This window comes from Scomber scombrus, chromosome 18, assembly GCF_963691925.1.
Source record: "Scomber scombrus chromosome 18, fScoSco1.1, whole genome shotgun sequence".
Lineage (NCBI taxonomy): Eukaryota > Metazoa > Chordata > Actinopteri > Scombriformes > Scombridae > Scomber > Scomber scombrus.
Window position 1 is genome coordinate 17,384,205 of NC_084987.1, and position 13,145 is coordinate 17,397,349.

General features: G+C 36.6%; 5 gene segments (V, D, J or C); all 5 read right to left on the reverse strand.

Annotated features, from left to right (window-relative positions):
• Positions 1 to 254: 254 nt before the first annotated feature.
• LOC133999977 (Ig heavy chain V region 914-like) lies at positions 255 to 700 on the reverse strand (the record flags this gene model as incomplete). The annotated part of the segment is given in 2 exon segments: positions 255 to 571; positions 661 to 700. Coding segments are annotated over 2 exon segments (357 nt in total), but the record flags the coding sequence as incomplete, so codon positions are not given.
• A 641-nt stretch (positions 701 to 1,341) lies between these two features.
• On the reverse strand, positions 1,342 to 1,796 carry LOC133999403 (Ig heavy chain V region 914-like). The segment is given in 2 exon segments: positions 1,342 to 1,658; positions 1,748 to 1,796. Coding segments are annotated over 2 exon segments (366 nt in total).
• Positions 1,797 to 2,798: 1,002 nt separating this feature from the next.
• Positions 2,799 to 3,226, reverse strand: LOC133999410 (immunoglobulin heavy variable 3-7-like). The segment is given in 2 exon segments: positions 2,799 to 3,100; positions 3,184 to 3,226. Coding segments are annotated over 2 exon segments (345 nt in total).
• Positions 3,227 to 6,015: 2,789 nt separating this feature from the next.
• Positions 6,016 to 6,447, reverse strand: LOC133999409 (immunoglobulin heavy variable 3-33-like). The segment is given in 2 exon segments: positions 6,016 to 6,320; positions 6,405 to 6,447. Coding segments are annotated over 2 exon segments (348 nt in total).
• A 5,534-nt stretch (positions 6,448 to 11,981) lies between these two features.
• Positions 11,982 to 12,371, reverse strand: LOC133999412 (immunoglobulin heavy variable 3-30-like). The segment is given in 2 exon segments: positions 11,982 to 12,238; positions 12,326 to 12,371. Coding segments are annotated over 2 exon segments (303 nt in total).
• Between the last annotated feature and the right edge of the window lie 774 nt (positions 12,372 to 13,145).

The window sequence follows — 13,145 nt, forward strand, 5'->3', positions numbered from 1 at the left end:
CATATAAAATTTTAAAAAAAAAGTTGTTTTAGGTGAGATTAGAATTACCATCGTTAATGATTATTGTTAAAATCCTCTCTCTGGAAATGAACTTTTAAAACACAATTCAAAAATAACAGTTTTCATAAAAACATGTTTGGGCATGAAAGAATTACATCATTTTATTGACATTTTTAATAAAAAAATTATCATGTGACGTAATGGGGGTCTGATGTTTACTGTAGGATGTTGTACAGCTGCTCAGCCAACTCCAGTCACTGTGAATGTCGAGCACAATAATAATCAGCAGAATCTTCAGTCTTCAGACTGTTCATCTGCAGATACAGCTCCTGTCTGCTGTCATCTCTGGAGATGGTGAACCGGCCTTGAACTGACTGAGAGTAGTATTTGCTGCTACCACCACCATTACTGATATAAGCAATCCACTCCAGTCCTTTTCCAGGAGCCTGTCTGACCCAAGCCATGTAGTAGCTGCTGAATGTGAATCCAGAGGTTGTACAGGTCAGTTTGTGGGATTCTCCAGGCTTTTTAACTGCTGGTTCAGATTTTGTCAGAGTCTGACCATCAACACCTGTTAAGACAAAAAAAGGAGCCAAACATGCATCAAGTTGGTAATACAAATGAAAAATATGTTAGATGAAGATCATTGAATATTTCCACTTGTCCAGCAGATAGTTAGAAGCAGCAGTCCTGTCCTAGGAAGAATGGAAGGGAGGAAGAAAGAAGGAAGGAAAAGAGGGAGGAAGGAAGGAAGGGAGGAAGATGGAAGGAAAGGAGGGAGGAAAGAAGGAAGGGATGAAAAAGGAAGGAAGGAAGGAAGGAAGGAAGGAAGGAAGGAAGGAAGAAAGAGAGAAGGAGGGAGGAAGGAAAAGAAGGGAGGAATAAGGAAGGAAAGGAGGGAGGGAGGAAGGAAGGAAAGGAGAGAGAGGAGGGAAGGAAGGAAGAAAGAGAGAAGGAGGGAGGGAGGGAGAAAGGAAAAGAGGACGGAAGGAAGGAAGGAAGCTAAGGGGAGAAAAGAAAGAGAGAAGGAGGGAGGGAGGAAAGAAGGAAGAGAGGAAGGAAGGAAGGAAGGAAGGAAGGAAGGAAGGAAAGAAGGAAGGAGGGAGGGAGGAAGGAAGGACAGAAGGAAGGAAGGGAGGAAAGAGAGAGGAAGGAAAGAAAGAGAGAAGGAGGGAGGGAAGAAGGACAGACTGAAGGAAGGAAAGAAGGAACAGTCAAAACAGACGGGGTCAATTTGACCCGGGAGGACTACACAAAGGTTAAATATTCTGTATTATTAAAAGCTACCATACCAGAAGTTGAGCACTGTAGGATTTTGTACAGCTGCTCAACCAACTCCAGTCACTGTGAGTCTCGAGCACAATAATAAACAGCAGAATCTTCAGTCTTCAGACTGTTCATCTGCAGATACAGCTGCTGTCTGCTGTCGTCTCTGGAGATGGTGAACCGGCCTTGAACTGACTGAGAGTAGTATCTTCTGCTACCACTACCACTATCATGCCAGGCGATCCATTCCAGTCCTTTTCCAGGAGCCTGTCTGATCCAAGCCATGTAGGAGCTGCTGATTGTGAATCCAGAGGCTGTACAGGTCAGTTTGTGGGATTTTCCAGGCTTTTTACCTGCTGGTTCAGATTCTGTCAGAGTCTGACCATCAACACCTGTTAAGACAAACAACAAAATAATCAGTTACTTTAAGCTGGTGACTTTTAAAAGGCAGCTTCAACTCAAGATCAGTGAAAATCTTCACCTGTCCAGCAGATAGTTAGAAGCAGCAGTCCTGTCCTATAGTCCATCATGTTAAACTGTGTGTCCACTGTTCTCTGTCATCCTCTCTGCAGTCAGATAAGTAGAGCTGGAAGACATCAACGTTTTGCATTGACTCCTCCTCACAGGGAGGAAACAAATGGTAAATGGTAAATGGCCTGTACTTATATAGCGCCTTTCTAGTCTTTTCGACCACTCAAAGCGCTTTACAATACATTTCATTCACCCCATTCACACACATTCATACACTGATGGCAGGAGCTACCACGCAGGGTGCCAACCTGCACATCAGGGGAAGCTAATCATTCATACACATTCATACACCGTTGGCACAGCAACGGGAGCAATTTGGGGTTAAGTGTCTTGCCCAAGGACACATCGACATGTGGACTGGAGGAGCTGGGAATCGAACCGCCAATCTTCCAATTGGTGGACGACCGCTCTACCTCCTGAGCCACAGCCGCCAACAACTGGATTGAACTTTTTAAAATGTGAAACACTACTTTTAATATAAAGTTGATGAATTAGTTTTAATGAAAAAAATCTTGAACAAATGTTGTTTTATTTTGTTTTTCTCACAAAGTGCTCATAACATTCAGGATGTCAGCTGGAAAGAAAGCCCCAGTAGGAATATAAATGAAGAAAACTGATGAGAATATGTGAAAAATGTGTAACCCTTTATTACATGGATATCATTTATATAGTCAATAACAATAAAATGTGTTTGTTGCCTTTTGTAAAACAACTGTCAAAAAAAACTACAGTAACCAGTTTGTTTCTTTCTGCAGTTTACTGCAATTTTTCACTTGGAATTGAAATATAAATATTTTCAGTCAGAAAGAGAGAAACCTTTTATGGTAAATGTCTCCACCGAATTATTTAATATTATTATCATTGGTTTTTTTTCTCTCTTTACTATAACAGTAAAGTGGTGTTGAAATGATTAGTGGTGTGAGGGCTCCTCCTCTGGTGGCTTCATGTTACAAGTGTTCAGACACTGAGGGGTTTTTGTTCAGGTCTGCTGATGGTTTGTGTTATTGTGGGTCTCTGGCACAGTAATACACAGCAGTGTCTTCAGGCTGCATATTCTGTCCATTTAGAGTCACTGTGTTGCTGGAAGAGTCTAAATCAATACTGAACTTGTTCTTTAGTGAATCTTTGTAGTATGAAGCTGAAGTATCTTTCATTCCAATCCACTCCAGTCCTTTCCCTGCAGGCTGTCTGATCCAAGCTGTCCAATAGCCAAGAGAATAAGAGACCTGACAGGTGATGGTCAGACGTTGACCTGGCTGCACAGTCACTGAGGCTGGCTGTGTCAACTGTTCACATTTCACACCTGTTAAAAGAAGAAGAATGTTTGTGAAAAATCATCAAACTAAAAAAAGAATTACTGACTATGACGAATCCAGAGAGACTCACAGGATCCAGCTGCCAACAGCAGCAGCAGAGCTCCAGAGAACATGGTTGATGTTGAAGATGATGTGCTGTGATCTCCACTGACAGTCTGATGTGAAGTCTTTATAGCTGAGAAACAAGGAGGATTACTGAGTTTGCATAGTATAAAACTGATTCTATGGAGACTGATAAGACTGATATAAAGAAGAGTGTGATGGAAATCACCTCTGCTTTACATACAACATTTTCATTTCATTACTCACATGTAACACTGTGAAAATGTAGCTGACTTCAACAGCTGTTAACTATTTAATTTATAAAGGATCGCTGCTATTGATTTAAACAATTATGCCTTGTATTGTAATGTATTGTTGTGACCGCATAATATTTATAATTATTAAATCAAGGACTGTTTTTCAGCATGGATAATAGAATACAAAGTTATTAGAATTTTCATTGAAACAATTCTATACATGATAATGATCTAAAACTGTGTTATTAGTAGAATACATACTGACTTCACCAAAGATGCTATGTTAGAACATTTTAAACCAGATATTGATCTTTTAATTAGCTATGCTTTTTACTGAGGGTGGATGAAGCTCTAACCCCATTAGTCTCATGTGGACAGCCTTTAGTAAGAATGACACATGACTTTCAAACTAATGTACTTCAATCTCTTGTGAAGTCGGTTCTTTGCTGACAGAGATTACTTCTACATATGTTTACCTCATTGTTTGACACTTCTGCCACTTTTTCGACCACTTTCAACATTGTAAAATTATGTATATATAAATATATGTGTGTGTGTATATAATAAGGAAAAGCATAATAGGTCCTCTTAAATGAGCCTCTTTAAATAGGATGCAAACTGTTTTCTGAGAGATTTGATTCACATTTTAATTCATTTCACAAGGAGGAGCACAGTAAAATACTAAATAAAATGGCCTTTACACAATTTATTTACTGGTGATTTAAGATGCATGACACAAAGGATGAGCTGAGTAGATTTTGAATGAATGAAATATTCAGCTCAAATACCAGACTCTATCAGAATCTTGCTTTCTTTGAAGAAAACGTTATTTCAATATTTTCTTTCAGATAATCATCTTTTTTGAATTAAATGCAAAATCAACATGAATGTGCTATAGTTATTTATTAAAACAGTTGTCATGTATATGAGTGACTGCAGGAAGAACAGCTGAAGGCCTGGAAATAGAAAAAACGATTCAATCAGTGTTCGGGTTGGTCATTTGATTATATGCTAATAAACAAAAACAATTTATTCTTTTCAGCTATCACTATATTTGTGAAATCATTTAGACTTTAAATCAAAGGTTAGACAAATAAGAAGGAATTTCAAGTAGAACATAAGAAAGTGTTTTATCAATTAAAACATATTTTAACAGTACAATTTCAATTTCAGGATCATGTTTAAATTACTTGGTTATGTGTAAATGATCAGTTTTTTCTCATATTTGTGTTTCATAACATGCCAAAATGTTAACTTCTGCCTTAAATGCAGGACCTTAATCTTAATGTGAAGATATACAGTTCCAAGTCCACCACCAACTCAGAATATTTCAACATTTTAATTTGATTGCATTCAGCATTCAGTTAAAGGTGATAAAATATAACTTAAATATTCAATCATTTACTACTCAGTGTTTCAATCACTGTTAATAAATAATATGTTGATAAAATGTTCTATCTGGTGGTGGTAAACAGAGAAAGTAGTTTTTGTATGACTCTCTTATTATTGTCTCTCACTGTGTCTCTTCTAGCACAGTAATACACTGCTGTGTCCTCAGTCTTCAGACTGTTCATCTGTAGATAGAGCTTACTGCTGGAGTCATCTCTGGAGATGGTGAATCTACCCTGGACTGACTGGGAGTAATAGATAGGATTACTGTTAGTGCTTATGTAAGCAATCCACTCCAGTCCTTTTCCAGGAGCCTGTCTGATCCAGTTCATAGGGTAGCTACTGAATGTGAATCCAGAGGTTGTACAGGTCAGTTTGTGGGATTCTCCAGGCTTTTTAACTGCTGGTTCAGATTCTGTCAGAGTCTGACCATCAACACCTGTTAAGACAAAAAAGAGCCAAACATGCATCAAGTTGGTGATACAAATGTAAAAATGTCAGATAATGTCCTGTCCTATAGTCCATCATGTTAAACTGTGTGTCCACTGTTCTCTGTCATCCTCTCTGCAGTCAGATAAGTAGAGCTGGAAGACATCAACGTTTTGCATTGACTCCTCCTCACAGGGAGTACTGGATTGAACTTTTGAAAATGTGAAATACTACTTTTAATATAAAGTTTATATATTCATTATGAATAAGTTTTAATGAAAAAAATTACATCTTGAACAAATGTTGTTATATTTTGTTTTTCTCACAAAATGCTCATAACATTCAGGATGTCAACTGGAAAGAAAGCCCCAGTAGAAATATAAGTGAAGAAAACTGAATAGAATATGTGAAAAATGTGTAACCCTTTATTACATGGATATCATTTATATAGTCAATAACAATAAAATGTGTTCGTTGCCTTTTGTAAAACAACTGTCAAAGAAAACTACAGTAACCAGTTTGTTTCTTTCTGCAGTTTGCTGCAATTTATTCACTTGGACTTGAAATATAAATATTTTCAGTCAGAAAGAGAGAAACCTTTTATGGTAAATGTCTCCACTGAATTATTTTAATATTATTATCATTGGGTTTTTTTTTCTCTTTTTGCTGTAACAGTGAAGTGGTGTTGAAATGATTAGTGGTGTGAGGGCTCCTCCTCTGGTGGCTTCATGTTAAAAGTGTTCAGACACTGAGGGGTTTTTGTTCAGGTCTGCTGATGGTTTGTGTTATTGTGGGTCTCTGGCACAGTAATACACAGCAGTGTCTTCAGGCTGCATATTCTGTCCATTTAGAGTCAGTGTTTTGCTGGAAGAGTCTAAATCAATACTGAACTTGTTCTTTAGTGAATCTTTGTAGAATGATGTGGATCCAGCTCTCCATCCAATCCACTCCAGTCCTTTCCCAGCAGGCTGTCTGATCCAAGCTGTTGCGTAGGTGCTAACAGAATAAGAGACCTGACAGGTGATGGTCAGATGTTGACCTGGCTGCACAGTCACTGAGGCTGGCTGTGTCAACTGTTCACACTTCACACCTGTTAAAAGAAGAAAAATGTTGTGTGAAAAATCATCAAACTAAAAGAAGAATTGCTGACTATGACAAATCCAGAGAGACTCACAGGATCCAGCTGCCAACAGCAGCAGCAGAGCTACAGAGAACATGGTTGATGTTGAAGCTGATGTGCTGTGATCTCCACTGACAGTCTGATGTGAAGTCTTTATAGCTGAGAAACAAGGAGGATCACTGAGTTTGCATAGAATCAAACACATGCAGCTTTGTTCCTTGTATAAGTGGAGTATGATGACTTTTATTATGGAAATCACCTCTTCTTTACATTCAATGTCTGTTGTTGTTGTTTTTTTGTTAGAGAAATGTTCACCATGAGTAATAAATTATATTTCTTACAAGCATTATCACATAAAAAGGACAGTATAATATTATAAAACCAAATATCAGCAGTGTTGCCAACTAATGCAAGATACTAAATAAAATGGGCTTTACACAATTTATTAACCAGCAGCTTGTGATTTAAGACACCTTCATGACAGAAAGGATGAGCTGAGTAGATTTTGAGTGATTAAAATATTCAGTTCAAATGTAAGACTTCATCAAAGTCCTGCTGTCTTTGACAAAAACAATAGTTTTACATTTTTAATTGAGATAATCAGTTTTTTCTGACGAAATACATAATCTTTATGAATGTATTGTGATTATTTAATAAAACAATATTTCAAAAGAGACAACCAAATAGGTGAATATTCACTGTTGGATGTTTACTATTAGTTTTAACATAACTCATGAATCAGAGATGATGATGATGATGATGATGATGATGATGATGATGATGATGATGATGATGATGATGATGATGATGATGATGATGATGATGATGATGAATTTCAATCACTAATAATGAACAGGAATAATAAACAGAGGAAGTAGTTTTTGTATGACTCTCTTATTATTGTCTCTCACTGTGTGTCTTCGTACACAGTAATACACAGCTGTGTCCTCAGGCTGCAGATTCTGTCCTTTAATAGTTACTGTTCTAGCAGAAGTGTCTCTGCTGGCGCTGAACTTGTTCTTCAGAGCATCATTTTGGTTAAAGCTACCTCCTCCCCACTGATGAATAATCCAGTCCATTGGTTTTCCTTCACGCTGTCTGATCCAACCTGTTGCATAGCTGCTATCAGTCAGAGAATAACCAGTGACCTGACAGGTGATGGTCAAAGACTGTCCAGGCTGCACAACCATTGAGTCTGGCTGGATGAGATCAATACTGTACACACCTGTGGAAACACAAATCAACATTATCTCCATCATTCATGTGAATATTCAGTGTTTCTAATGTGTTTATTAGTGTGAATCCACTGAAAGCTCCTCACAGGATCCAGCTGCCAGCAGCAGCATCAGAGCTACAGAGAACATGGTTGATGTTGAAGCTGAACTGATGTGAGCTCTTCTGTCCTCTCACTGACACACACACTTCACTTCTTTATGAATCACATTTATTTGCATGTTGTTGAATAAATAATTACCTATTTGTTGGTACTTATATTTACACTTTGAATTGAAAGTTTCAGTCTTTCCTCTCATTTTTTATACTGAACTAAATATGACATATGTTTAATTTGGTGATAAAATTGTATTTAACATGATAGACAATACATAAATAAAACAAAATACATAAACAATGTATCATCTATTAATGTATTAATAGGTATCAACTTATTGTAGTCTGATATTCATTTTTTGTAGGATAAGATATTTTAGTATTTAGATATGTGTAAAAATGGATTAAAACTCATTATCATCCACAAAAACAAATTAAATTTAAATACATTGTTTTCAAAATACATTTTAAACAATTTTTAAAAATACTGTATTGATTTACTTTACCTGTAGAGTTAAATTCATCGTTTGCCAACAAAAAGTAAAGTGACAAAAAAATCATGTAACAGTTTGAGTTTTCTGCTGCTGTGTGAAGGTTTGGAGTTTTATATGAAATATTTTAATTGTTTCAGTGTTATACTGATATTAAGATTAACTTCAGCCTGTAGAGGGTTACTAACATACAGATATTCATTTAAAAAAATATGTTCAAAAAATTATTAGGTGAAATGAGAATTACAATCATGAAAAACTATTCACTCTCCAGAAAAATACAAATCAAATATAACAGGTTTCATAAAAACATGTTTGGGCATGAAGTAATTACATCATTTTATTGGAGTTTTTAATAAAACATTTATCACGTGAGTTAATTAGGGTCTGATGTTTACTGTAGGATTTTGTACAGCTGCTCAACCAACTCCAGTCACTGTGAGTCTCGAGCACAATAATAAACAGCAGAATCTTCAGTCTTCAGACTGTTCATCTGCAGATACAGCTGCTGTCTGCTGTTGTCTCTGGAGATGGTGAACCGGCCTTGAACTGACTGAGAGTAGTAGATGTAGCTTCTACCATCATTGCTGATGGTTGCAATCCACTCCAGTCCTTTTCCAGGAGCCTGTCTGATCCAGGCCATCCAATAGCTACTGAATGTGAATCCAGAGGTTGTACAGGTCAGTTTGTGGGATTCTCCAGGTTTTTTAACTGCTAGTTCAGATTCTGTCAGAGTCTGGCCATCAATACCTATCAAGACAAAAGAGGAAATAGTTACATGCTACAAGCCTTTTCACTTTTTGAAGACACCTTCAACTCAAGATCTAATATTTTCACCTGTCCAGCAGATAGTTAGAAGCAGCAGTCCTGTCCTATAGTCCATCATGTTAAACTGTGTGTCCACTGTTCTCTGTCATCCTCTCTGCAGTCAGATAAGTAGAGCTGGAAGACATCAAAGTTTTGCATTGACTCCTCCTCACAGGGAGAAAACAACTGGTAGCCCAGAATCACCAGATCATCCTAAGCATCTGGACTTTGAAAAGACATTGCAAGAAACTGGGCATGTTTCGTAGACAAAAAACATACAATGTCAGAGAATATCCGAGTTTATTTCACATAAATTTGGAGGAGAAGAGCAGAAGTGAGTGTGCATAAATGTGTGGCCATCCTGTTCAAGAGTGTTTTTATTTTCTAACCTAAGCATGGGAGTCTATAATGCTAGGTTACACAAGTATCTCCTTGTTGCTAAACCCAACTGAAAAGTACAATTTGATCAGTTCTTTCACAGCAGGCATTATGCATGACAAGCGACTTCTCTCCAGTTTCACAAAGTGAATTGTGATTGTTTGGCAGAATTAAACACCTTTTTTTTCTTGCAAGTTTGTGATTTTATAATGTTTGAGAATATAAGAGGTTTTTTTCTCGCAGATTTGTGACTTTAAAATGTCGCAGAATATTTGAGTTTTTTTTTCTCTAAATATTATATATATAACATTAATGCATGTCATGTGAATTGTATGTAAACATTTAGAAGTAGAATTTCTTGACTAGTGCTCCCATCGACAGGGGTTATTGGGTGGATTACTCACCATTACATAAGTCACTCTTTTATGAACAGTGAGTGAGTTTATAACAATTGTTAATAAGAGTGAAAATTCAGAGGACATTTCAGTTGAGGCAGTGTTACACAGTGAAATTAAAAATGAACAATCATTTTTTGTTTTTCTTTTAATCTAATTCCATAGTGTTATTTATAATTTCTATGTGCATAGATTTTGGAAAATTGTTGATAAAAAACAGATTTAATGACAAGTATCAATACTAATGTTTGCAGTAGTCATACAATTCAATCAAATGAAATTCTGTGCATGTAAATAATTGTCCCTGGCTCTGGTTACTCTGGGCTTTCCAGATGTTGACAACCCCTCCATCCATCCCTGGTAAGAAGCCTAAGAAACAGCAACATCATCTAGTGGTTACATTGTGTGTTCATCTGCATGTCTGTGCACTTTTAGGAGCAATATCAGTCGTCTTACTACCTTCTGTTGTACAGTCTCTTACTGCTCCCTGTAGATCTTTGTTACAGACACAACACTGAGGGTTTTTGTAAAGCCTTACTACTGCTCCTTACAGTAATAACCAGTGTGTGTATATGTGTCTAGCACAGTAATACACTGCAGAGTCCTCAAACTTCTAGCATAAGTGTTCCTACTGGCATCAGAGAAGCCGACCCCTATCCACTCTGGTCCTTTTCCTGCAGGTTGTCTGATCAACTTCATACCACAGCATGTAAATGAGAATCTGCAGGAGAGAATGAGAGTCTCCACAGACTTGGTATTACTAACTGAACATCTGTATATTTATCAGTATCAATTTGTATCCTTCCATATTGGATAAGATATCACATCTGGAAACACTATTGTTATTATCAAGAGAAAAATAAATATTGTATTATCTCTAATAGTTGGTATGATTGAAGGATCTTTCAAATAATTCTGAAGGAGTACAGTTTTGTTATTCTTTGTCTCCTGGTTGGATCCTTGTTAAACTTTTATTCATGAGTTATTTATAATATTGTGTATAAAATCATTTAATCACTTGTACATTACTTACAATAGGTACACTTTTCAATGTAAATTGCAATTCGCCAATTGCAATGTCATGATCAATAGTCAGTATTTTCTTGTCTGACTTCCTTTGACCAAATTATTATTTTTATTTTTTATTTTTTAAATGTTCTTTAAATCACTAGTAGCTATTCAGCAGAAGAAAAAATCGCAACAAATGTTAATGTCAGAGTTCAAACCAACAAGTTAATAACACAGCCTGCTCCAGTTGAACTATCTCACGGTCAAATGCAAAACACTTCTGTCAAGCATCATCGGTCAAGCAGCTACGATGACTAACACTCCCCAGACATAAACTAGAGGAACTCATTACAGTCATTAACTAATCAAACTCATCACAAGGAAACACTGATCATACATAATGTAACACACCAAAAAGGCTCCATGATCCTGAGGTCACCTATAAAAGCCACAGCTGTGTCCCAAATCACTTATTCAGTGATGTCTGTCCATAACTATGGACATTTTTTCCATTATACACAGTTTTGAGGGATCATAAATATTAATAACATGGTCCAAAATAAATACTGTATAAGAGTGATTGTGTACACAACTTGAACAACTTCAACATTACAGACAAATGAACTCATCTTTATATCTAAAATATTGTTCATGAAATGGTTTGATATGCCCATAAGATGTTTTTTTTTAATTCATGTTTTATCTTTCTGAAGCCACTTCATGCCTTGATACATACTGACATGCAAATACAGTTATCTCATTTTAATGAAGTTTATTTGCAGTTCTGACAGTTTGTACACCGTTTCACAGCTCCAGGTGTGTTCCCAGAGGTGCAGAGAGGGGAAGTGACTCTGTAAAGATGATATGTTTAGAAATGTCACTGATAGTGTCTGTCCTCCAGTGTTTTTTGAAAGAACTGCAACATTCATTTTTACTTATATTGAGACATTACATTTCAAATAAGATAATTTATATTAATAAGCCTGTACAGTATCTTGAACAATGATTCTGATCGTTCTATCATTTAATGTTTTGTGTTGTGAATTTATTAAAAAAAAACACAACGACAGAAGTAATAAAGAAAAGATCTATAAAAGTATTGTCTGTCACCCCAGTGATGATGTTTACTGTAGGATTTTGTACAGCTGCTCAACAGACTCCATTTACTGTGAGTGTCGAGCACAATAATAAACAGCAGAATCTTCAGTCTTCAGACTGTTCATCTACAGATACAGCTGCTGTCTGCTGTTGTCTCTGGAGATGGTGAACCGGCCTTGAACTGACTGAGAGTAGTATTTGCCACTACTGTCGGTAGTGATAGTTGCAATCCACTCCAGTCCTTTTCCAGGAGCCTTTCTGATCCAGTTCATGTCATAGCTGCTGAATGTGAATCCAGAAGCTGCACAGGTCAGTTTGTGGGATTCTCCAGGTTTTTTAACTGATGGTTCAGATTGTGTCAGAGTCTGACCATCAACACCTGTTAAGACATAAAAAAAGCCAAACATGCATCAAGTTGGTGATATAAATGAAAATGTGTCAGATAAATATCAGTGAAAATCTTCATCTGCCCAGCAGATAGTTAGAAGCAGCAGTCCTGTCCTATAGTCCATCATGTTAAACTGTGTGTCCACTGTTCTCTGTCATCCTCTCTGCAGTCAGATAAGTAGAGCTGGAAGACATTAAAGTTTTGCATTGACTCCTCCTCACAAGAAGGACTAAACTGAGTTTGATTTGGCTGTCAAACACTCTGTTTGTTGAGGACAAACATTTTTTTTATTTTTTATTATTGTTAATTAATGTTGACTAGAGACTAGAAGTTAATGTTATTCATGACTTTGAAATGTGCCCTGCGTTTGAAAGGTCTTTAGAAGTGACATTCTCCACCCTGACTTTTAGTAAATCTTAATCTAATAATAACAATAACACCTATGGCGACTATCAAAAAAAATCCCTAAAAAGTACAAACTACTAGCAGATCAACTGAAAAATCAACCAGACAAAAAAATAAAAAGATCAGTTTTAGTGTGAAATCATTGGATTTCATAGATTCACCTTACATGAATATAAACAGTTTTTTTGTATCATCATGACACCAATCTCAAATAACTGAAGTAGATATAATACATTGTTGACACCAAAGTACCTCAAACATGTACACGTGTGAAGCTGAATTTGAAAGATATATTAGTGGTAGAGTCACATAGTTGCTGGGTTTTTGGGCAGGACTGTTGGTGGTTTGTATCATTATGTTTAGGCATAGTTTACACGGTACACAGTAGTACACAACTTTGTCCTCGGGCTGCAGATTCTGTCCTGTTAATGTCACTGAACTAGTAGAAGTTTGTGTGTGAAAAAGGAACTTGTTCTTCAGAGCATCATTTTGGTTA